Source organism: Leuciscus leuciscus (assembly GCF_965113295.1).
Source record: "Leuciscus leuciscus genome assembly, chromosome: 2".
In the NCBI taxonomy this organism is placed as follows: domain Eukaryota; kingdom Metazoa; phylum Chordata; class Actinopteri; order Cypriniformes; family Leuciscidae; genus Leuciscus; species Leuciscus leuciscus.
This window is the reverse complement of record NC_138726.1, coordinates 39,708,001-39,734,396: the sequence shown is the minus strand read 5'-3', so window position 1 is coordinate 39,734,396 and position 26,396 is coordinate 39,708,001. Positions and strand designations below refer to the sequence as shown.

The 26,396-nt window shown below is 38.0% G+C and overlaps 1 protein-coding gene across 1 annotated transcript in view; it reads left to right on the top strand.

The window, feature by feature from the left end:
• Positions 1 to 26,396, top strand: part of lgr4 (leucine-rich repeat containing G protein-coupled receptor 4) — a 72,855-nt gene that overhangs the window by 26,862 nt on the left and 19,597 nt on the right. Inside the window, exons 3-5 of the mRNA XM_082162590.1 lie at positions 2,291 to 2,362; positions 20,377 to 20,448; positions 21,475 to 21,546. Of these exons, the coding sequence (XP_082018716.1) occupies positions 2,291 to 2,362; positions 20,377 to 20,448; positions 21,475 to 21,546 (216 nt within the window). The remainder of the gene's footprint in view (positions 1 to 2,290; positions 2,363 to 20,376; positions 20,449 to 21,474; positions 21,547 to 26,396) is intronic.

The following is a 26,396-nucleotide window of genomic DNA, read 5'->3' as shown; positions in this document are numbered from 1 at the left end:
TCATATACGCTTTCAAGACTCAAGACAGCCCTTGCAATGAAATACAAGATGGTGAAGACTCTCTTCCCCTTGTTTTTCTCTACCTTCAGGGATGGGGATGTGCCTCATTAGCTATTGTAGCATGTTTGTTGGGCTCCGTCAGACCCCGTCTCCACGTCTACTGTGTGCGGCCCAGCTTTTGAAGCCGCACATAATGGATTCTTAATCAAGATCTCGGCCCCAGCTGAAAAAACCTGCATCTCCTCCAGAACAAAGACAGAAACACACACACTCAATTCTGGCTGGAATACGGCAGGATAAATAAACAAGAGGACTGAAATGTATAACAAGTAGAATGCCACATAAAAACACACTTATTATGATCTACATGCACTGGTTCTCATTTCCTCTCTGTGAGTTTGTGTTGTGGCGTCACTAACGGTGGGTGTTTTAAGGTCAGTGTTCTGACCTTTCTCACTGCGGATCTACCATTTGCTTTTCTAGCTGCCCACACATTTCACCTTTCAGCCCAAATGGAGAAAGAGAAAGAGAGAGGAAAACACTTTGTGTACTGCCTGCATTTTTGTCATGCTGCTACATGCTATCTCTCGGTCTCCTTGACAGCCTTCGTTCTCTCTATGCTCAGAGCTTGAGAGCCTTAGGGAGAGAAGGAGGGACAGAGATAGTTTTATTGAAATTAAGAGAAGAAAAAAGAGAGTGAGGGAAATGTAGAGGATTTCGCTTCATTAAAGGAATACTTCACAATCATTTACTCATTCCAAACCTGAATGCTTTATTTTTCTCTTGCAGTTTTTTCAGAGAATGGATGTTCTTTACTTACAATGAAAGTGAATGGTGACCAGAGGCTGTCAAACTTCAAGATGACAAAAAGCACAATAAAAGTTGGCCAAGCTAATTTTTTAAGCTTTTGTTTTAAAGCTTGACAGACCCTGGGAAAAGAACATCTCATTTAAAAAAAAATGCTTTATGAACCTATTTATCAACCCTTCTTTTTCTGTATAGACTGAAGCAACATAATAATGGTCTACTACTTAATGTTTGAAAAAGAAGTCTGTCAGGCTTGATGCACAGCAACAGACATACAAACAGCACTTTGTTCACAAATCTGACTCAATTCAGATAATTTAGCCATACAGTGTGCACTTTGTTTCTATGTAAATTATTACTATACTATGAAATTTGAACCACCTCATTGGATGAAAATTAGATTTCATGATGATCAAGTTTGTAATAGTAATAGTCCTTCCTAAAAACTATTTTGTTTTTTATGGACAATTGGACATTATTAACGGGAATACTCAATGTGGTTGTACTCGATGTGTAACCCACTGCATTAGCCATGGCTAACTCAGAAATCACTTTATCTTCTGTATGAGCCACAGCTAAAAGGCTGGGATCGTCAAAATATTTGCACAATGTATATTTGCACAAAGCAGGAGAGATTATGGAGGATGATGGGAAATAAAGATTATATGTATGAATATGTATATGTGAAAAATAGATTTTTGGTTGGAAATGCAAACATTTATAGCTTTTCAATCTCATCTCCCAAGCAAAAACTTATAAGCCACTGATGTCGTACTTGCATGACAGTGGAGGTAAAACACCATAGTGCAGCACTGATGACATCAAATACATTTTGCTTTCTTCAATTATTGTTGCGTGATGCTTGATCTCACTGTCTGATCTGGATTCAGGTCTTATCAGTCGTCACAGACATACAGATCTCTGTTCGAACTTGTAAAGCATGAACATGATCTGTGGGAGGGGCCACTCAAAAAGAAATGTATCAAATTGAAATAATGTACGTTGCCTTATGGCACACTTTTTGAGTTGTTCTATTTTGAATTGTGTTAAAGGCGTAATTTTACTCTTTCTTTTGTTTTCCATATATTGTCTTATTTATTTTACATTTACAATAACAATTTGCTTAACTAATTCACGCCTTTTTGCAGTTTTATTTTTAGTAAATGGTATTTTTGGATTGCAGAGGGAGTACCTTTAAAACAATCATGATATGACCATGAAATCTCTTTAAGTTCTGGTTGAAATAAGTGTCCGCACACAGTCAGTTTTAGTTATGTTGTCACGTGAGCGAAATCCCAGCACAAGCTATCCATGATCTCTTCTCTTCCATACAAAATAGTGAAGAAACCAACCATAAAATGTATATCCAAAAAAGAAATGCATCCAAAGAGCAAATGTAAATGTTTGTGTTATGTTATGTTAACCTATAGAAATAGTACTGCTCAAAAACCACTATGAACATGTTATTCTTTTGTTTCCATAGGGACATCAGCATGAACAACATCACTGAGCTGCCTGCTAATGTCTTCAGAAACCTGCCCTATCTGGAAGAACTGTGAGGATGATTTTTTTTTCTCTTTCACTATTTTCCTCTTGCTTTGTTTTCTAATTCTTATGTTTGACACTGTTTGCAAGTACTGTCATGGAAAAATATGATAAATGGAACACCTCTATGATGATTTGAAATTATCTTTTGCTCAGCCTTTATTTTTGAGTATGGCCCTATTTAGTGATATTTTGCATATTTTTAGATTTTGAAATGTTTATAGAACTGCTAAAACAACTTTAAAACTAAATACACATGGCATCCATTAAATCTCTGCTGGTTTCAGTGTCCGCTTGTTGGATTACGTGAGCTCCATTGTCTTCATTTCTTTTGATAGTCACCACATTGTGTCGCTGTCCATTTACAAATTAAAGTCTGCTCAACTTTGATGCAGCAGTCATTGTTGTATTACATTGCCTCGGATCGGCAACTATCATTGAAAATGTGTGACTTCCAAACACTTTGACTCTGCAGTCACTGTTTATGCACGACTGCTGTTTAGGTGCAGTCACACCAGCAAATTTTCATGGACGAAATCATTTTAAATCATCACATTAAAATCATTTTAATAGGAATCCACATGAGTTTTCCCCATACAGATTTTGTATTGTTTTGAAGTTGGTCACGCAAATTCACCACATTGACCAACAGAAAGCTTCTTGGTTTGAAAGTGACTTCTGTGTGAGTCACATACATCGCTACTCTGATAATAGACAATTGACCTTTTTTGCCCCGCAATATTTTGCTAATATGACAGTACCTTTATTTAAGGATTCCAGCTAAGTGGCCCCAGAAAACTCGTCCATGTTGTAGATATTCAGTATAACAACACTATCGCATTCGCAAGTATGATTTGGCTTTTTGTTCTTTATCATCTTAGACAGATGCAATAGAATGGATTTACAGATGATCAAGCTACACACTGTCAATTAGACCTTGAGAGTTCTCTTCAAAAAATAAAAATTCAAATACCTACTGCAGACAATAAGTGGGGAAGAGATTTGACCACCCACAGCACCATCCGACTGGTTCAGCACATCTGGAACAGTCTCATAGCTTACCTTATTATTAGTCAGAGCATCTCAGGATTACTACGGGTGTCAGATGTCACCAAGCTGGCTTTTGAAGCAATGTCTAACTTGTTCATATTGTGTTAATGGCATTAAAGGAACAAACACATGCTGTTTTTGACTGTTCTGGAGTGTCTGTATCAGTATGTCTGAAAAAAGTTCTGAACTCTCATTGGGTGTCTGATCTTTTTCCATGTGTTTGTCTTTTCTCTACTCCTTCACTCATCCCGTGTCTGCCCATCTGCGGGAAGGGCAGATAACATCTGTCTAAGTGATATCAGGTACCAGTGCTTCCAGACTGCTGAAATGACCAGCTCTCAAAGTCGGCTCCCCCTTGTTGTTCACTCTTTTCCACTCTTTTCCTTTTTTATTCGTTTGATTGGAGTGTGTTTTCTTACCCTTGTGTGTCTTTCATCCACTCCAATCTCCTCGGCTCTCATTCCTAAACAGTCCTCCAGCGCTTTGTCAAAGGCCAATTTGCTTTTCAACGCATTGTGAGAAGGAATGCATGGCAGGAAGAAGGAGGGCAAAACAATGGTTTCCGTGACAACTGGAGTTTTCAGAAGCGTGTGCTATCTGGGAATGGGGTGGGGGGTGCAGGAGGTCTCAGGGACCTGTACAGCACTGTATTGTGCCAGATGCTCTTTGTCAGGTTGCTCATGGTTCAGTGGACACAATGGGTGTGGTTAATCAGAGGGTCAGGAGTTCACTTTCTGGGCTTACATTTATCTTTAAACACATCCTAGACTGTTGTAACCACTCAAAAGCTATTGCAAGATCATCAACTATGTGTGTGTGTTTGTGTGTGTGGTCCAGGTAAACCCTACGTTGTGAGGACAAAATGTCCCCACAAAGATGGCAATATCTGAAATCCTTGTCCGTGTGCAGACATTTTTTGTTCCCCTTGAGGAAAGCAGCTTATAAATCAGACTTAATTATGTTTTTTGAAATTGTGAAAATGCAGAAAGTTTTCTGTGATAATGACAATATTTTATTTAAAACACTGTTGACAAATAAAAATAACATGAAAATTAAGCGTAGCGTCGGTTCTGGCAGGTCACGTTAGTTGACTTGCATCAGCTGACTCTCAGCTGATCCACGCCTACCTATAGGAATACGACGCCCATCACTGTATAGGCTACATATAAGCTCCTTCAGTATTATCAGCAGCTATCGCGTTTTTCAGGAGCTAATTAAATGGCGAAATTTGGCAGGCAAACCACATCATCTCACAAGGAATCGTGCAATCGGGAATTTAGCGAGAACAATTCGTTCACCTCAGATTAATTCAAGTTCGTGAACTTAAAGGGTAACTAAACCCCTGGTCAGAGCCTGACTCCACCCACTAGCAATATTTGAAAAATGCTGGAAAAGTAGGCAGAGCCCAGTGGAGAGGGGGCGTGCATCTGTGACGTATCTCTCTGCAGGCAAGGGTGTGGTTAGCTGGTACCCTCTGACGTCAGAGGGTACCACAACTTCCAATAGGAAAATTCAACTGCAGTAGCCACTGTTCAACCTGAAGAGGGCAGCACTCAGACGTTTTTACACCATATTTTGTAAAATTAAAACACTTTAAACACAAATGTCAAAAAAACTACTTGAATCAATGAACAGCACTAATTAAGCCTCATTCTTACAGATCATTAACTAAAAAAAGTTGGTTTAGGGTTTAGTTACCCTTTAAACACGAGATTCGCCGCATTGATCATAAGCTGCCTGATTTGGAAGTGACCTCAGTCTGCATTGCTGCTCGCATCGCTGCATTATTGACACAGGACTCGATGTGATTCACTCACCATTCATCTCTGAAAGTCTCCACGAAGCTAAGCTAAGTTCCTTTTTAATGCTCATTGCTAAAAGCTATCAGCGTATTGGCAACATGCATGTTGCTAATGCTATACGTGTTGCTTGGGCTTATCTAGTAGTTTTCATTAAAATGTTTTTGCTAGGCTTATGCGATCATATTGGCTATGTGCGTTATTTATCTGTTGTCATTGACAACTGCTCGCGTTGCACATGCTGTGCTTTTAGCACTATGCAGCACAGATTCAGGCAGCTTGCGGTGATAGTTAGGAAATAACAATCCATGGTGCAAACGGAATCATTTCTACTGTTCTGCGGCACAGCTCTAAAAACACATAGTAACAGTCACTATTCAGTTGAGTCAGTTCAGCGTTGATTCTGTCGGGTATCGGACACACTTGGTCTATATAGTTCTTGGAAACACGGCGGTCTTAAAGCTAGGCCTTGTAGTGTATTGTAAATATGCTTGCTCTAAAGGCTATCTGTTGTAATTTAAACACGCTTGTTCTTAAGGCTATCTGGTTGCTATTGGAAACATGCTCAGATTTCTTTTTTAAAAAAATTTAAAGGGGGCGCGACCAAAAAAAGTTTAAGAACCACTGCTCTAAAAGCTGTTAGTTGCTATTGGAAACATGGTTATTTAGCCCAGTCGTTATTTGGAACATGGCTGTGTTTTAGGCTTATATCTGGTGTCATTGTCACATGCTGTGCTAATCTTATCCAGGTATCAGCAAAATGCTTTCGTTGTTTCAGCAACATTGCTATCAGTACTGTACTGGTTGCTAATGCAAATGTTATCGAATATATGCTCATTACTTAGGCTTCTAGTATTATTGAGCATACTGTACTAAGCGACATGCTGTGGTAATCAAAGCATTGTTTTAGCCTTATCTGGTTGCATAGAATAAATAATTAGCTTCTTTTTTTTTCAATCCAATTATTGCAACATGCTCTGTTAAAGTTAACACATGCTTGTGGCTAAAGCTTATCTAGAATAGATTATTGGTAACATATTGTGCAAATACACATTAGGTTTGTTCACTGCAGAGGTCTGTCATTCAACACTAACAACATCGTAGCTTGATGATCCCGTGAATGAGTGTGGAATCATGGGAGTCGTCATCTTCACCTCCACAACCAATGGAATTCAGTACAACAGGAGCAGAAATCATTTTCATGAATGAGGAAGCACACTGTACTTGATGTGCTTAGCTGTCCACTGCATATGACTCAGAGCTACAGGGTGTATGCTTCCCCGACCGGACTACACTAGTTTTAATACTAGTCCTATGGTTATATAACATGCTTGTTGTATCAGATTTTGCTGCCACTAGTCAGAGCTAGGCTATTGCTGTAGGGTGTATGTATGCTTCCCCTGCCAAACTACACTAGTTTTAGCAATAGTTCTGTGATTATACAACATGCTTGTTGTATCGGTTTTTGCTGCCACTAGTCAGAGCTATTGCTGTAGGGTGTATGCTTCCCCTGCCAATCTACACTAGTTTTAGCAATAGTTCCGCAATTATACAACATGCTGCCGCTAGGGGTGTAAGCTTTGCCCAATAGATCCTATTCAACTGTTAAATTGGCTACAGCAACACGCTTGTTGCAATGTGTCCTTGCTTGCTCCAGCTTGGGGTGATGCTTCCCCTACAATATTAGATCTTTAGTACTCAACATATGCCACTAACATCAGGATGTATTAACCGTTCTATCAGTATCGGCATATGGTTTGGTTTTGGGGGCTTATTGCTGCTCTTCTATTGCTGTTCTTGCCCAGAACAGAACCATACCGCCAATCCAAAATGTATGCTAACTTTCAATCATATTTGACGATAGTGGTCCTGACAGAAATTAAGCGTAACATCAGTTAGTGACGTTAGTCAAGCTAGCATCAGCTGATCCACGTCTACCTATAGGAATACAATGCCTATCACTGTATACATTTAAGCTCCTTCAGTATTATCAGCAGTTATCGCGTTCTCATGCGCTAATTACCCTCCTCCATCCCCAGCTCCTCCTCTAGTCCAGTCAGGATTTGGCATTCTGATTCCCCCTGAATCTGACTTAAATTCTCTAATTATGTCGTACATTAAAATTAATTAATGATATCTGCAATACATTTATGTTGGCTCTGTTCTGTGTACCCTAAGGGGGGTTATTGCTGCTCTCCCTGCTCTTATTATCTCCCTTGCTAGGCTGCATGGATGCGCAGGGAGTTCTTGTCCAGAACAGAACCATACCGCCAATCCTAACTGTATGCTAATTGTCAATCGTATTTGACAATAGTGGTCCTGACAGAAATGTTTATCAAAATATGAAAATGTGACTAGAAAAACACTGCTATTATAAATAATTAGAGGTCGACCGATAGTGGATTTTACCGATAACGATAGCTAGGTTGGGCCATACTTGCCGATAACCGATTAATCAACCGATAGTTTTTAAAATTGATACTGGATAAAAACAAACATAACACTCCAAGTAAAACAGTGCTGAACTTTAATATAAAAATAATAAAACTGTATTGAACCATGAAAACATGCTAAATGAAATAAATATATAATATGAATAAATATTGAAGTCAATAAAAGACATTCATTCAAACTGAAACAAAAAGTAATGCTCTAAATAACAAATAAAACCAGTTACATTCAAAATGCAACTATTAAACTGTTATTTTTCAAGCCAACTTAATGAATAAAAAAGTAACAAAATTTGATTGGTATAATATTTGAGCAATACAATTGCACCTTGATCATTCATGTTAGTTTGATAGTGCATTAACTATGGTTAACAAATAAAAACTTTAATTTAAAAATGTATTAGTACATGTTAATTAACAAATAATGAACAATCCTTATACAGAAGTTATTAACCTAAAGGGGGTCGCACACCGGACGCGCAGCTCAGCGGCGCGCCGCGCAGCGCCACGTCTTTTAAATTCGAACACACTATTCTCTATGAGAGTACACACACCGGCGGCGCCTTTCGGCGTCTGTCCGCGGCGGCTCAGGACCGTGTTCAAAATCCTGCCGCGCCACAGAGCGCCATTTAAGGGGGTCGCACACCGGACGCGCAGCTCAGCGGCGCGCCGCGCAGCGCCACGTCTTTTAAATTCGAACACATTATTCTCTATGAGAGTACACACACCGGCGGCGCCTTTCGGCGTCTGTCCGCGGCGGCTCAAGGCGGCCGCACACCGGACGCGCAGCTCAGCGCCGCGCCGCGCCACGTCTAGGACAACTGTCACCTGAAAATCCGATAACATCAGCAATTTTCTGATTTCTGTAAATAAATATAAAACTAAATGTATATTGCAGCACAGGGTGAGGTCCGTATATACATTAACTACGATTTGAGACACACACATGTAAATTTAATATAAAACTATGTAAATGGCGCTCTGTGGCGCGGCAGGATTTTGAACACGGTCCTGAGCCGCCGCGGACAGACGCCGAAAGGCGCCGCCGGTGTGTGTACTCTCATAGAGAATAGTGTGTTCGAATTTAAAAGACGTGGCGCTGCGCGGCGCGCCGCCGAGCTGCGCGTCCGGTGTGCGACCCCCTTCAGGACCGTGTTCAAAATCCTGCCGCGCCACAGAGCGCCATTTACATAGTTTTATATAAAATTTACATGTATGTGTCTCAAATCGTAGTTAATGTATATACGGACCTCACCCTGTGCTGCAATATACATTTAGTTTTATATTTATTTACAGAAATCAGAAAATTGCTGATGTTATCGGATTTTCAGGTGACAGTTGTCCTAGACGCGGCGCTGAGCTGCGCGTCCGGTGTGCGGCCGCCTTTACATAGTTTTATATTAAATTTACATGTATGTGTCTCAAATCGTAGTTAATATATATACGGACCTCACCCTGTGCTGCAATATACATTTAGTTTTATATTTATTTACAGAAATCAGAAAATTGCTGATGTTATCGGATTTTCAGGTGACAGTTGTCCTAGACGTGGCGCGGCGCGGCGCTGAGCTGCGCGTCCGGTGTGCGGCCGCCTTTAGTTAATGTTACATATGGAATTTTATTGTAAGTGTTATCATTTCATATAAATCCAAACAGTCATGCTTAAATATCTACAATGCCAGAGCATTGAAATGACATAAATATTAAATGTATAGTCTCACACTTTTGCTTCTATTTTATAAACACTTGATGATTATCTAATCAAAATAACAAAACATGTATTAAAGTGATGACGAAAAAATAACCGAAATCTAATGATTTTCTGATTTGTTTATATGTTTCTGTCGGCTGTATGAACATATCAGTTTGCTATCTTACGTCTCTAGCTTTAAATATGCAACTTCTCTGCATATTAAATGCATAAAAGTGACCAGCTGGATATAAACTAATGCAAATAGAGGTAACAATTGTGGCATTAAACATTCGGGTCGGACTTACGTTTATTTTTGTCAGTGTTTTAACCGCTTGAGGTAGCCTAAGTTACTAATGTTAGCGTCCTCTCAGCCTTGAAGGCAAACAAACATACTGTTGTGCTGTTCTTTCTCTACTAATGCAGCATTTAGTCAACAAATTAATCACTTTATAATGATATGACAAAATGTAGTGTATACATAGGCTACCTTTTAGCTGTCGGTGCTTTAAACGCGCATCTGATGTCAGCGCTCTCCACGCAGCGTGTGCTCTCAGTGCAGCACGCAGAATCACGTGTCGAAATAAACAACACGAGGCATCAGCGATAGTTTTATTACACCTCTAGAGGCCGCTCTTGTACTGCATGATGCCAGCAGACCCTTCTCAGCTCTCTCTTACTGTGTAATGAATGACAGCGCGCGCTTCTCAGCTGCTCCAGCAACGGACGCAACCAGGAAAAACTATCGGTATGTATTTTTGCCGATAACGATAGTTCCACCAATCAACTATCGGTGCCGATTAATCGGCAAAACCGATGAATCGGTCGACCTCTATAAATAATGCATTAATGTTTTCGAAAAGGAAATATCTGTAAGGAATAGCTGCAAGAGGTGAAGCTGAAGAATGAATCAATGAACGGTCTGAAGCCCGTTCTATGACACAACATAAATATAACATTGCAACTTATATCTAGGGATGTCCCGATACCACTTTTTGCAGAACGAGTCCGATACCGATACTGTAATTTTTGGTACTCACCGATACTGTAACCGATCCCTGAATTTTCAATGCATTTGTAATTTTTAAATGTATTAGTAGATAAACCAAAAGATTATAAATCATATTAGTTGGCTTAATTTGTTCATCAAATATATATATTTCTCTGTTATTTTCATGCTTAATTAAGCCTGCTAAAATGCATTGTATGAGCTTTTGTTAGCCTACTGTCACTGTTCATTCTATTGCTCTATCATATTTTATCTTTCATTTAATAACACAGCACATATTTAGAGCTGCTTCAGCAGGGCTCAGTGCTGAGGACTGGGTCAGCTGTTCAAATGTTTGTCAAAACCAGTGAAATATCAATTATTTAATCCAATTTTGATACTACAACAAAAACTAGCAGCCTAATTAATGTGAATTTAAAACAAGTAAGCAGTCAGTAACAAAATAAGAACAAACAATCGAATTACAAATAGGACAAATAAATACAATAGAACAAAGGCTACAAATGAAATAAACATTTTTTTTTTAAAGTGTTTCAGGTAGATCTAACAGGTACAGAAATTTGAATAAAGTAATCAAATGTGAAAAAAGCATATTCATTACTGTATAAATTATATATAGATTAATATTTTTCTAAAGTTGAAAAGGGTAGCCCATTTAGTCAAGAGCAGTGAGTATTTCTTTGTCCTTTGTTTGATTAACATTAAAACACAGAAGCAGGTTTATCAAACTGCTGCCCCTTTAAGACCGAATACGGTGCGTGGTATCGGCAAATTTTTATGAGTACGAGTATATGAGGACAGTATCCGCCCGATCCCCGATATCGGTATCGGGCCATCCCTACTTATATCTGCACAAAAGGAGACAAATGCAAGCGAACTTGAACTAAGTTACATGCTAGCCAGAAAGTGTTATTCCTGTTGTGGATGCGCTCTTCCTGTAAAAACGTGCTGAAACACGGGAAACTAAACCCAAAGAATTTACAATGTTTTATTGCAATAGTATTCTCATTTTAATGTTATGTATGGCAGATTGGCTCTGCACATCTTGTGCTTAACTGTATTTTCATCTACTTTATCAAGTAATTCCAGACATCCCTATGTATTTTCGACACCATAACGAATAACGATTTTAATTAAAACAGTTGAAAAAAGAACACTGGATTATTAATAATATCATCAATAATATCAACAATATCTTCAATGTTTTTTTGGAAAAAAAAACATCTAAAATGAAAATGACCATCTCAAATAACCCAATTATAGTCAATAATGTAGGCATTGCCGTTTTAGCTGACGTTGAAGAGTGAATGAACTCTGGTAAACTGAAGCGCGTTTACGCATCCAATATGAGATTAATCAGATATACACAACATAAAAGTAATATTAAAACTTACATCTGCACATAAGGACACAGGTGAAAACAACGCTGAAACACGAGTAACTAAAGCACAAAGAATTTACAACATTCTATTTTAATAGTGTTCTCACTATAAGATATGTATATGGCAGATTGGCACTGCACATCTTGCACTTAACTGTATTTTAATTATCAAAGGGATTTAGGCATAACTGCACGCTTTCAAATACAGTTGTAATCTAAATTATTCAACCCCCATTGCAAATCAGGTTTATTGGCAATTTACAGACTTTCAACTGTTTGCAATGAACAAATCAAACAAAAGTAATTGAAAGATCAATTGCGTTGATATCTGACGCAAAAAGTATTTAAGTAGCGCGAGGGCTTTTCAGTGCATTAATTACTATTTTAATATGAGGCGAGGCATCACTATTAAAGGATTAGCTCCCAGCACTTCGCCCACACATCACACCAGAACCGTTTTCGGAACCGAAACTTAGGAATTTCACATGGTTCTGGTATTTTTCAAAAACACTAACAGTTCTTGATAAGAACCGATTCTCGGTTCCCAACCCTACTCAAGATCTTGATCAATTTTAAAATGTTGTTGTTGTTTATAATCCGGTATTCCCGTAATACTTTTGACTTATATAAGTTTAATAAAGAACTCTTGTCTCGTCTTCTGTCGAAACATACTGCGCCGCCTTTAAAGAATGACCAACTTTACATACGCCAGGTGACCTGTAAATGCGAAAAACTGTTTCCACTGCAGTTTTGCAAAATATTCCTTTTTCAAATTGCCTGAAAAACCACCTCATGTTAGTGTAAAAGCTTTTTTGCAAATTTGATGTTTCCATTGGGCGTAATAGAAACGCAGCTATTCTCTGCCTGAGTCATGCAGTCTTCTGTCATAACCACACACATACACACTCTCACCTCTCTCTTCAAACATATCATCATCCCCCCACTAACAGATATAGAGCTGTCAAATATTAATCCTCTCTAGATGTGTGTCTCTGGCTTGATATGTACTGTGCGTGTGAGTATGCCAGAGATTGTGTCTGATTGATATGTAGCTAAAGCTATATTGTTTTGTATTTAAAGGTGCACTCACACTTTTTTTTTTTTTTTTTTATTATTATAATGTTTTATACAAATTCATGAATAATACTTCAGGGTTCCAGACTGCGACCAAAATGGTCGCATATGCGAGTTAAAATTGTATGTGGTCGCATTTGTGCGAGTGCATGGTCATGTAAGCCTACTACTCAGTTAAATTCACGCATGAATTTTCCTGCATTGAACTTGTTTTAGCGCCCGCCATAGTGAATTTTTGTCCCGCCAAAGTCTTATTTGATCGGTGAGTAATGTAGATGAACTGCTGCGCTTGTGACAGGACATGTTTATAACTGAAAGAACGAGCAGAGAGAGAGAGAGAGAGCCGGACGCGCGCGCGCGCACTCTCTCTCTTCGGAACCAGGCGAAAGTGTAAACAAGACTTCACCGTCTCCAAACTAAGCGCTGTCTTGCTCTCTCTCCCTCGCACATATTAATCAAAATAAATCGACACGGTAAAAGGTCGGAAGACCAAAGTTTCATGTGGAGCATTCTTTTTTTTTTTCTTTTTTTTTTTACCGCTAGATTGTGCTAAATAAGTTTCCTTATCTTCTCTGAAAGCGTTCCGGACATTCAGCTGACATAAAACAACACTTTAATTAAACGAAAAAAAACTACCCAGTGATGAAATGTTTTCTGTGTTGACAGAAATCTTGGATGTCCATGTCCTAACTGCTGGGATAACAATCACACAACGCGCATGACACGTCCAATTTGCGAACTAATGACTCCTTTGAACCGATTCATTTTAATGAATGGTTAAAACAACTGATCTTTCCAACAGTGAACTCAGGAGACGTCTGAATCGGTGTATAACTAATCAGTAACACTTTACAATAAGGTTCTATACATAAATTACATAAAAAATACAGTTTTAAGCTTTAAAATAAATAAAACCACTTGTTTTTGGAAAGGCATATGACTACATTTTTCCACACAGTGCTATCAAGAATCGATAAGAGAATCTTTAAAGAATCAGATCGATAAGCAGAATCGTCAGTGGCATTGATATTGATAAAATCTTATCAATTCCAATCCCTATGTGAAGACAGTAAAATTATAATCAAACATTAAAGAACATAGGCTACATGTTTTTTTAATAGTTTTTTTTTTAGAGTTAAAAGATTAAAACATTTTTTTAACTAACGCTAACATGAGGTCTTGTGTCACTGTCAGTCTTTTACATCAGTGCAAAACTAGGGTAGATTAAGACCACTATTCATCAGCATTGATTAATCCCATGGCATGTAGCAAAAAAAAAAGGTGCCACCAAATCATATGCTGGTGCGACCAACTGAGAAAGTTGGTAGCACCAGTGCAACCAGGTCACTTTTTCTCCTGGAATAAAAAAAAATGGCTGACTGTGAATAAGCCATTTCTACAATCCCATTGGTAACAAAACTTTTGGGTGTTGCTGCATTCATGTCACTGGGTGAAGTCATATAGTCAAGCGCAATATTCATGTGGTTTTGGTTGTGTACATCATTTTGATGCCTGTTTCCACACTAGCTTCTCAGGTTGTCTTTCTTTGAGAAATTTAGCTAGAGCTCAGACAATACAAGATTTTTGCAGCATTGGATCATGGTTGCTAGTGGCAGACCTATTATTCTACATTAGGCAACTAGGGCACTTTGGCCAAGAAAATTGGAGAATGACTCCAATAACATTTGGTCTAACATTTGGTCTAACTAAAAGTAGTAGCCGCAGGGCTCAGTTAGTGCTAGTATATTCCAAGAGATTTGTTGTTCAGGTTTTGTTGGCAGTCTCGGGGTGCAAAGCCTTAAAGCTTGGGAAGTCCAGTGGCCTTTTTCATAAGAGTTTGGCACAGTGACTATCTAAGAGGGGAGAAAGTAAGTGCAAAGTCTGCAGTTAGTTCTGAACAAAAACTAGGGGATTTTAGACATAAAAGTACATCATTAAAGCTCTTGACCTGCAAAAAAAAAAAAACACCATTCAGACTCTGTGGTTTTTAAATGATGTTATTTAGAGCAAACTGAATCCAGCCTCACTGGACATGTCCTAAACAATGCCGTAGGAAAATTTGACAATGCCATATGGGATATATTGCATTGTACTGCCTTATTAAAATTCTTTTGTAATTTGTTTTATATAGGCACTTCTGTCTTGGAAATGTTGGCTGAACACATCACAAGGTCACATGATATTTCCCATGCTTACTGAAGTGGTTACTAAAGCAACACTCCAGATTAGCTCTACACAACTCTGGCAACACACTGACCACAGAATGAGACTTAGATTAGTTCCAGACAAATAAAGATCAGGGGTGACATCTCTCTGCTCAATGCATCGGACTGCTGAGTAGTGACACTGAGTGTGTGCATAAGGAATCCACCCATGGAAGCCTGGCCAGAACTGGTGGCTTTGAGAGACAGCCAAACCAGAACGATATAGAGAGAAATACATGGAGGGAAAGAACGTCTCTTTTTCCCGCAAGCTAACCCAACCTCATTGGTGTGCCACAACAAATGTGTTGATGTAAACAAGAATGTAGTTGGACTGCAGTTGATTGTTTAATTTGGGGTTTGTGTCGTGGTTTGAGAAATACAGATATTCTGTCAATTGCTGCATGATGGTTCATCATTTTAACTTTTTTTTTTTAACAGTCTTTTCCATCTCTCTCTGTGTTTTCTCTCTCCTTCCATCTCTCTGTGTGTGGCAATGTCTCAACACTTAGAAGCTGAACCCCTATGATCCCGTGGACAGATAAGCCACCCCAGTCCTGTCCTCACCGTCATAATTGCAGCTGTATTATCCATTGTCTCTTGTTGTTTTTCCTCTGTCTTTCCTCTTTATGTCTCTCTGTCTCGAGGTTTGCTGGTGAATAATGGAGGCACTGTGCCTTAAGATAATTACCCACACAGTAACATATATACTTTGGTATTATGGAGAATGTAAGGGTGTGGTAGAGAAAGGGATGACAGTAAAAAGAGGAACATGTTTATCTTTAAAGGTGCATCATCACCTTTTTTCACAAAGACCTCCATTCATCTCAGCAGCATTTGACTTAATGGAATTACATGATTGAAAAATTTGCACTCAAATTTCGTATGGAGCTTATTATGACAATTTCTGAATTTGATTTCTTTAAACGAATATTGAACATTTGAAATTTAACGAATTGAAATGTTTTATGGCAGAATTTTATAGACATGTATTTTCAAACAGCTATTTTTTTGTTCTGAATTCTTAGACTGCAAAAAAAAATACAGATTCAAGTTTTCAAGATGAAGAAGTTTTCTAAAATTCTAATTCAGTTTTCTAAAATTCAAACCATGGAAAATTCAGATCGTACAGAAAGTAGGTCACAGGTCATCCACAGGGAAGAGTAGAGGATCTCAGAAAAGTCAAACGGAGCATTTTGGCTGCACTGCAGTAGTTTTCTGTCGCAAACGTGGTGGTGGTCAAAAAAGTCTTTTTTTTAATTTAATATTAAGAGTAGAAAAATTAGAAAACAGCTTGAATATTAAATTTCTAATATTCTAATAATAGTCCTCCGCTGCTGCAGTTGCATGGATTCTTAAACTACGTAGTAAAAATTTATATATACATTTAATCTTTTTCTCATCAAACAACCAAACTAATGGCTCGACACAACCCGTACCGGGGAAGAGCCTAGACAGGGCTTTCTTCTGTGTAGATATAGATACGCTTTGCATCAGCTGGGTATGGCCTGCATGGAAATTAAGTTAAAAAAGAAATTAAGATATAAATCAATATAATTAGTAGTAAATTAAACATTTTAAACACTAATACTAAAAGGAAAGAATAATGCATTGACTTGGGTAGCATATAGGCCTAACGTTCACGCATGAACTGTTATTCAGACTGACTATCAGAGATATTAAAATACATAATCTTCTGAGTTTTATGATGTAGGCCTTGTGTTTTATTTTTATTAAAATGTATTATAATTTATATCTCAAAAGGATGCGCTTTGTGTATTTTCTGACATTACATTTATTTATTTAATTAATATTGAGTATCAATTGATGTCAAACAAAACGGTGTGTTATTTGTATGTCAAATCATTTTGTCATATTATAAACTCCATAGTTTCGCATCCTTTTTTTTATTTATGTATGTACATTTATAACACCATACTTTGTATTATATTACCTTTGCATCAAATTAACACTGCTGTGAGGGTGTTTATAATACAGTGGCTATGGGAGTGACTGTAAAGTTGACATCTTTCTCTCTTCTTTCTGCCGTTATCAATTTCTCTCTATTTTTTCCCTCTTTTTGAAAGTTTCCAAACTTCTATGAATTTCTTTTTTCTGCTGAACACAAAAGATGATATTTTGAAGAATGTCAGTAACCAAACAGTTGATTTGACTTACATAGTCTTTTTTTCCTCCATACTATGAAAGTCAATGGGTAAACTATATTTTAGATTAGGGCTGCAATATATAGGAAGTGCGATAACAATAGGGATCGTAGTTGGTCTGTGATCCGTATGGACCAGGCTCCATGGTTCGTAATGCATGTGATTTGCAGATTAATTGCAGTGTTTAACCATGATGAAGTGAATGATGATGTTTTAAGTCCTGTTTAAACATTCAAGCGAGTTTAAAGGGATACTTCACCTCTGGAAAGATGAATGTGTATTTAAAATAGGTAATTTATGTAGAAGAAATGTGAAGAAATTTTAGAATTTGGAGCTTTCTAGACTGAGAAAAGCCAGAAAATGTATTTTTGGCTTATGTGGATGAAAGACAACAACTCCCAGAATGCACTTGCTTCGCTGCTCTACGAGGCCACTCCTAAGCCACGCCTCCCGGTTAGAGAGCGCAGTTGAAAACAACAAGGTTAGGCTACTAGTGAGTCTCCGTGACGAGTTTGCCCGGGATATCGAGATCGCCCAAAATGTCCGGGATTCGGCTTTTGCGTTCTATAGTCGCCATTCATCATGTGTACTGTGGCGAGCAGGACGAGGCTGAGGGCTTCGTGAGAACGGCGCGAGGCCGGTGGCATCATTACTGAGTGTGTCTACTATCTCTCACGGAGGAGCGGAAATTTTCTTAGCAATGTTAAAACGCACATCAACCGATCACTTGTTTAGCGTTAAACACTACATTCAGATTCACCAATCAGAATGAATTCAGTTAGATTGAAACAAAAGGTGTGCATGTAAACAATGAATGGCGACTGCAGAAAGCAAAAACCGAATCCCGGACATTTTGGACGATCTCGACGGCCGGACATGTCCGGGAAAAAGAGGATGGTAACCCCTACTACTCAGCTTTCTCCTACTACTCAGCTTTCTCCACAGAACAAGAGCCTGCTAGCTTAGCTTCCAAAGAAAGACGGCTGAAACTATGTGTACATTCTGTGAGTGAGATCCCACCTCCTATGGGCGGGTTGAAAACATGCGGGACAGCCCCTACTACTGGCTGTAGTCTTTAGCCTCTGGCCAGAAAATCCTCAGATGACGCAAAATGACGATTTTTGCGTCATCGGAGGATTTTTTCCAGACAAAAAATACATAAATCTCTCATCTCAGGGGGATATGAGGGTGGAAAGCACGGTAATTCGAAAATACTACAGGTTTTCTACTAATACAAAGCTTAATGCTAAATCCTGAAGTATCCCTTTAAAGCATTCAAGCGCAAGCAGATGCAGAGCCATGCGGGTGGCACACAAACACCGAATTCAGTTCTCTTTCTCATCTTATTGTGCTCGAACACAGTCGCAAATGTCTTAAGTAAACGTAAACAATTGAAAGAAAACGGATGCGTATCATCATATTGTATCCGTGCATTTGGTCTTAAAGTGAAAGCAGCCTAATAAACATGTCTTTCTGTATTATTAATGTTAATCAAACAACAAAAGACAAAGAAAATTATCTGATGAAATTGTTTTCATATCACAATATACATTGCAGAAAAACTAAATATTGCAATACCAATATCGTACAGCCCTGTTTTAGATGCAATTTATTTCAGACATGCATCTAAGGGCCACCGAGGGGCAGTTAACTAATCCTGATGCTGTAAACATCTAGATAGATGTGCAGTCTAGCCCTTCCTGTAATGAGAGGGGCAAATGGAAGGCTTTCTGTTCTTTCTGAAACACTGTGGCCTATTTCTGTGGCCATATTAGAGAGAGAGCGAGAGAGAGAGAGAGAGATGATAAGTTAGAAGAGTGTGTGTGAGTTTTCTGACTCCAGTTTCAGTGGGTGATAAATCTGGTGTTAATCTCTCGGGCCTGATTTGGTGAAGTTATGTGTACCCTCTGCCCACCTTACTACACACAAGCACTCTCACACACATGCAGCATTGACAAACCCATACCGTGTGTTGTACAGCATAACCTGTGTACATGCCTTCACGCACCATGTGAAATTCAGACTCAAGATGTCCACTTGATTATCTCTGAATAGAATGTGTCTGAGTGTGTGTTGTCCAGCCCAAAACATAACTGTGTACAATCAGAACATCACATCACATTCATTCCAGCCATCACATTCTGACACGTCTTAGGTATTTGTGCTGCCCAGTCAGACAGACAGTCTGTAGAGGCTTTTGCCAACAGAGAACAAGTTAGCACTTCAGGAGAGAGCAGTGCTTATCACACACATTACTTTCAGCACCGCAGATATCGGCTGCTGTATATATTGTACTCCCACACTAAGCCTGTAGCCCATTTATGGTTGCCAAGTGACATAGCAGTTGACCCTTTGCTAAGCACACCCCACTTAGTTACTGTTGCTACTTTAGACAAACTTTACAGAATATTTCATTGGCATAAACTGGAGATTTCTGTAAACCACACGATTTTTTGTAAAATATGCTCAAAGTGGGAAATATTAATTTTGGTACAATTCTTATTAGTAGTAAAATTGTATTATGCAATAACAAGATACTGATATACAGTATGTGTGTGAAGTCTCTTATGCTGCATTTATTTGAATGCAATAAAACAGTAATATTGTTAAATATTATTACAATAAAAAATGTTTCTATTTGCCATTTACTCCCAGTTTTCAGTGTCACATGATCCTTGAAATCTATATGCTGATTTGGTGCTTAAGAACTCAAGATACAAGATACAAGTTACTAACTATGAGTGACAAAGCAGTGACGCTGTTCTGAGTTGTGGGAACGTTTTCTTCAAACGGTTTCATTTTATTAAACCTATTACCAATTAAACTAACTCCCATTGAAGTTAGTTGGGTTAATTGGAGTTCCAATGTGATCCCACAATCACATTGGGAAAAAAAAGCAAAAGTTTGTTACTAAGTTAAAGGATTGGTCAGTTTCATTTTAAGGTGGGGCTTAGGGAAGGGTCAGTTAAAAAAATGCAGAATGTATAGTTGCAAGTGTGAGTTTATAAGCATTTTACAATGGCTCATCCAGCCTAATTTAGAGTTGTAGCTCTTCCTTTTTTAATCGCTCTTTCTGTGTTCCTTCCCACTCACAACCTTGCATTCACTCCCTTTGACACCCCTTCTCCAGCTTTCCATTAGAATGACACTTTTTTTTTTTTTTTTTACAGTCTATCTGAAATGAAATATCTTTCTCTCTCCATAGACGTTTGGCTGGTAATGACCTTGCTTTCATCCACCCAGAGGCTCTGTCTGGCCTCCATCAGCTTAAAGTCCTGTAAGTATTGCACACACACATATATACACACACACACACACACACACACACACACACACACACACACACACACACACACACACACACACACACACACACACACCTCTGTTTGATACAGGCTTACTCGTTCACCCAGAGAGACGATCTTGAATAGCGCAGTGAGAGAGCAGTAGATCCTGCTGTGTGTTTTGTTGAGTTGTTAAGTGGTGTTGTGTAACTAACAGGAATTTCACTGCTACTGGATCAGCAAGTCTGTCAGTGTCTGATGGAGTACCTTCATTGTGATGCACCCCCCCCTTCTCTCTCTCTCTCTCTCTCTCTCTCCCTCTCTCTCTCTCTCTCTCTCTCTCTCTCTCTCTCTCTCTCTTTTCTTTAACTCATATTTTGTCCTTCAGGTGTTTGTGAGCCAATTCAAATGCAGCTTATCAGCTGCTTGGTCCCCTCAGCCATGCTTTACATAAAGCTCATTTTTCCTCTTCCTGTCCTCATCCAGGGCTGTTTCAAAGCCCCACAGTGCTGTAACAGGCTCATCCAGACACTGTTGTGGGAAGTTGGGAATGAGTTAGGAAAACCTATTATGGACCTAAAGCCAAGGACTTTGGAACTGTAGATGTTGGAGATGATTTGAGACCAGTTTTTATTTACTGTGGTCATGCGTTTATGAATGCCTCTTGGCTGGGCTACGTGTATGTGACTACAGTATATATGTGTGTGGTTGTGTGTGCTGTGGCCTGGCACTAAATGGGAAAAGCTGTCCTTGCGGCCTATGCCATTTGAGTGACGCCAGAGAGCAGATAGTGTAGAGGAAGCAAGATATGCACTGTGATTAGTTCAGAACAAGACACACACACACACACAAATACATACTACATTAACACTAGAGCTCACATTGTGGTTATCTGGGCTCATGATTTGTGAAGAAATGTTGTAGAGAATTGTATATGTATTGTGTTGTGATGTGATATCAGATGTGTCATAAAGGGTGAACACAGTAAATAATAATGGTGTTTTAAACCTATTTTTCAGGATGCTTCAGAACAATCAGTTGAAGACTGTACCCAATGCAGCTCTCAAGAATCTCCATGCCCTGCAGTCTTTGTAAGCATCTTCCTCTGCTCTCTCTCTCTCTCTCTCTCTCTCTCTCTCTCTCTCTCCTCTCTCTCTCTCTCTCTCTCTCTCTCTCTCTCTCTCTCTCTCTCTCTCTCTCTCTCTCTCTCTCTCTCTCTCTCTCTCTCTCAAATATATTTAAATACTGTTCAAAAGATTGGGGTGAGTAAGAGATGTATATATAAAATATATATATATATATATAAATAAATGTTTACTTTTAAAGATGCATTGATCAAAAGTGACAGTAAAAACATGTTACTTGTTACACTGTTAAAAAAAAAACTATTTCAAATAAGTTTTTCATTAAATAATCATGCCAAAAATGTAGCACATCTGATAACTTTGATAATAATAAGACATGTTTCTTGAGCACCAAATCAGCATATTAGTATGATTGGAGTGCTGGCTGTTGAAAATTCAGGAAGACATTACATTTTAAAATATATATGAAGATATATCAAATTTTTTAATAATAATGTTTCACAATATTTCTGTTTTACTGTGTTTTTGATCAAATAAAGGCAGCCTTGGTGAGCATAAGAGACTTCTTTCAAAAACATTAAATAAATACAGCGGGGGAAATAAGTATTGAACACGTCATCATTTTTCTCAGTAAATATATTTCCAAAGGTGCTATTGACATGACATTTTCACCAGATGTTGGTAACAACCCAAGTAAGCCATACATACAAAGAAACAAACAAAAATAAGTTCAGAAATTAAGTTATGTGTAATAATGTGAAATGACACAGGGAAAAAGTATTGAACACATGAAGAAAGGGAGGCGCAAAAAGGCATGGAAAGCCAAGACAACTGCTGAAAACTTACAGTAATTAAAAAGCAATCCAGCCCCCTGTCAGTGGAAATTAATAACAGCTGGTTCAGTCCCAAATGATGGCCTACAAAAAGGTCTCATTGCCAAGGTGTCACACAAGACACATCTGATGATGGGTAAAAGCAACTCTTCTGATTATTCTTTTCACTCCTCTATCAGAAATCTTGCGAGGAGCACTGGTCGAGGCAAATTTATGGTGAAATGATTGTCTTTCCACTTCCGTATTATGGCCCCAAAAGTGCTCACTGGACCATTCAGAAGCTTAGAATGGCGCCTATAACCAATGCCATCATTATGTTTTGCAACAGTTAGGTTGCGAAGGTCTTGAGACAGCTCTTTGCTTTTACCCATCATGAGATGTGTCTTGTGTGACACCTTGGCAATGAGACCTTTTTGTAGGCCATCATTTGGGACTGAACCAGCTGTTATTAATTTCCACTGACAGGGGGCTGGATTGCTTTTTAATTACTGTAAGTTTTCAGCAGTTGTCTTGGCTTTCCATGCCTTTTTGCGCCTCCCTTTCTTCATGTGTTCAATACTTTTTCCCTGTGTCATTTCACATTATTACACATAACTTAATTTCTGAACTTATTTTTGTTTGTTTCTTTGTATGTATGGCTTACTTGGGTTGTTACCAACATCTGGTGAAAATGTCATGTCAATAGCATCTTTGGAAATATATTTACTGAGAAAAATGATGACGTGTTCAATACTTATTTCCCCCGCTGTATTACCGACCCCAAACTTTTGAACAGTAGTTTACTTGTGACGACGAAAGGCTTGTTACAAAGGTAGTATAAAATAGTGATGCACAATACAGATTTTGTGAGCCGATTCCAAAATCAAATTACTCAGAACAACATCTGTAAATACTGATAGTTTGGTGTGTTTTTTTTGTTCTTTTTTTCTTTTTCTGATTCCTTGTTGTTTTAAAACACTAACAATTAACAAACTTTGAAGAAAATTGTATTCTTTATAACCTTTTTTTCTACATTTATTTAGTTAACCCAAGGTTCTTTAAATACAATGTCTTAATATGAAATTAAAGACCAGCTGATATCTGGATAATTAGGAAATATTCTTAATACAATTTATTATTAATACAAATATCACAGCATTCAAAAAGGTTCCAATTCTAAGGAGAAAACACTAAAACAAAAAGCACCCCATTTAATATTAAGTTTGATGTTATTGCTGTAGAATAGCAAGTTAGATAATCAAGATGATCACTTTTTTATTTGCCGATACAGCTGATTTACACATTGTTTAAAAATAGTTTGTGTCCATTTCATTTTGTCTATTGCCTGTGTAATGTTTCGCTAAAAATGATTTAATGCATTTAATTCTAATGGAAATAATAAGTAGGAGTTTATCAAGAAATGTTTGCATGGCAATGTCTCAGATGCATTAGAGTTCCTGTAACTATGCGTTGTTGTGTTTGTTTGTTTGTTTGTGTGTCTGTCCTCTAAAGTTGTCTCAATGAGATTTAGTCCAGCTGTTGTTTCTGCTCTGGGACAATGTGTTTAAAAAATCAGGTTTTTAACCATTATCACCTCTCCAGATTTCTCCGTCTCTTTCTGTCTGACCCCCTCGTATAGTGTGTTTTTCCTCTCTTTTTCCCTGTGGTGCTGAATTAATGTGTTTTGGCACAGTCCACCTGCTTTTGGATAAGGCCTCAGAGAATGACCTGTCAATCAATGTGCCTTCTGGCCCTCAGCATGGTTGATGAGGGAAAGAGTAGGATATATGTCAGAGCAGAGGCCAAAAACGAGAGACACATGAGAGAGAGGGAAGGGGGCAGTCCTTTAGGAATGTGTTCACCCTGCTGGCTTTCTGCACAGGTTCTTCAACTGTGCTAATCAGGCTACCAAAAAAAAAAACAAAAAAAAAAACAATTTCCTAATTACAGTGGCATTGCTGTGAGAAGCAAGGCAGAGACAAAGCCTGTAAAAAACTTTACTTCACAATTTTTTTTAATGACAATTGTTTGATAGCCTCTTGGTGAATTATTTGTATTTATTTAAAAAAATTTTTTTGGGTTGTAGCTATTTATACACTGAAATTAAAATTATTGGCCTAAACTGAATATTCTGGCTGAAAGTTGATACCGAAAACTGTTATATTATAACTCTAATATTAAAATAGCCTTTCTTTAAAATATCTGTGATCTTTATTAATTTTATACAAAAAAAGTGATTATACACAAAATTAATATAATGTATACACTGCCATTCAAAAGTTTGGGGTCAGTAAAAGTTTTTTAGGTTTTTTTTTGTGGAAAGGTCTGCTTACTAAGGCTCCAAAAAATGTATAAAAAATATTGTAAACACACTAATATTGCGAAATATTAAAACAACTGTTTTCTATTTTATTATATTTTAAAATGTAATTTATTCCTGTGACGCAAAGCTGAATTTTCAGCATCATTATTCCAATCTCCAATGTCACATGATTCTTCAGAAATCACTCTAGTTTTCTAATTTGGTGCTCAAAAATTATCAATTTTGAAAAGAGTTTTGCTGCTGTTTTGCTGCGATGATATTTTTTTCTGAATCCTTTGATCAAAAGAAAGTTCAACTCAACCTTATGTCTCAGCTATAAAACGCAACCTTTTTTCTCTCAATATATAACGTATTAACAGCTGGTGTTTACATTAAATCTCATTAAATCTGGATCGTTTCAAGTGTACACTGCTTTTCCCTCTATGTTAATGATTCTGTTATTGAATGGTGAAGTAATGTTAAAGTTTCCATTTCCTTCTTTCTTTAAAATAGAATTTTAAAACATTTCAGGTGGCTAAATTTTTTTTGCATCCCTAGTTAGAACAGCTGATGATATGGATATACTCTAGAAATACGATTGCCTCTCCTCACTCAGACTGTTTTCAAAACCACAATTATAATCTTACGTCCATCTATAATTTCAAGTGGCCGTCTGTGCCACATTTTGCAGCGATCCGGTAAAGATCGCTGCCTTCTAACCACAAAAGTCAATTCTGTGGTTTTCCAGTTAACAGACCAGAGAGCAATTCATTATCAGAAACAATTATCCTTCAGTCTCCTTGAGCGTTAAAGCTGTGATCTGTGGTGTGTTTTAGAAAAAGCTTTTAAAGTAATAAATCTTAACAAACGCTGAGCTGAACGGCCCTTGTGGCCAACTGTTTACTTGTAGATATACATCTTAAATTAATATTCTCTCTGTCTCTTTGTCATATATGCCACCCAACCCTTTTGACTCTCTGTGAATCTCATACTATGAGTTTGTCTGTGTGTGCGCTCAGGTTTGGCAATGGCTGATGTGGACATGCCCAGATCTGCATGTTCAAAATAAGAAGCATGTACAGACTTTAGCTGCAGCTGAAAGATCCGTATCTCCATAGATAAGAGCCATCTCTCACCTCCCTGAATATTGATTTGGTTCAATTCGCAAATCAACCATCCGTTTTAGAATGAATCTAAGGGACTGTAAAATGCCAAATTGTGTCATTCATGAACTGATTTCAGTTTACTTATCACTCACCGGCCCCACATTATGCCCATTGTGTGAGCTTCATGTCTGTGTAGAGCGGAGAATTAAACATTCTTAAACGTGCCAAAGCCGAAAGTGAGCCAGAGTTCATATCCAAAGCACACGTCAGTTTAGATGATCTCTCACTGTAGTTCACAAATGCCTCACAGTGCTGAAAATTTGTCCTAATGCATTGCACTCAGATAAAAAGGGGAAAAGTACATGCATGAAAACTTGCTATTGGTTCATTAGTAGAACATGTGCGATCTTTAGTCCTCCTTTCCCAGAATGGCCTGAGAGAACACAAAAAGTTTATTTAACAAGCAAAACTAAGCTTAAAGTACACTGTACACACACTATTCCAGGAAGAAATATTGTGAACAATTATGAGCTGTGTTTATATTTTCATTTGGTAGATCCAAAAATATATTTCCATTACACAGAGGCATTTATTAGCTCCACAACAATGGTTTAACTCTGTGTTTCTGTTCCCAAA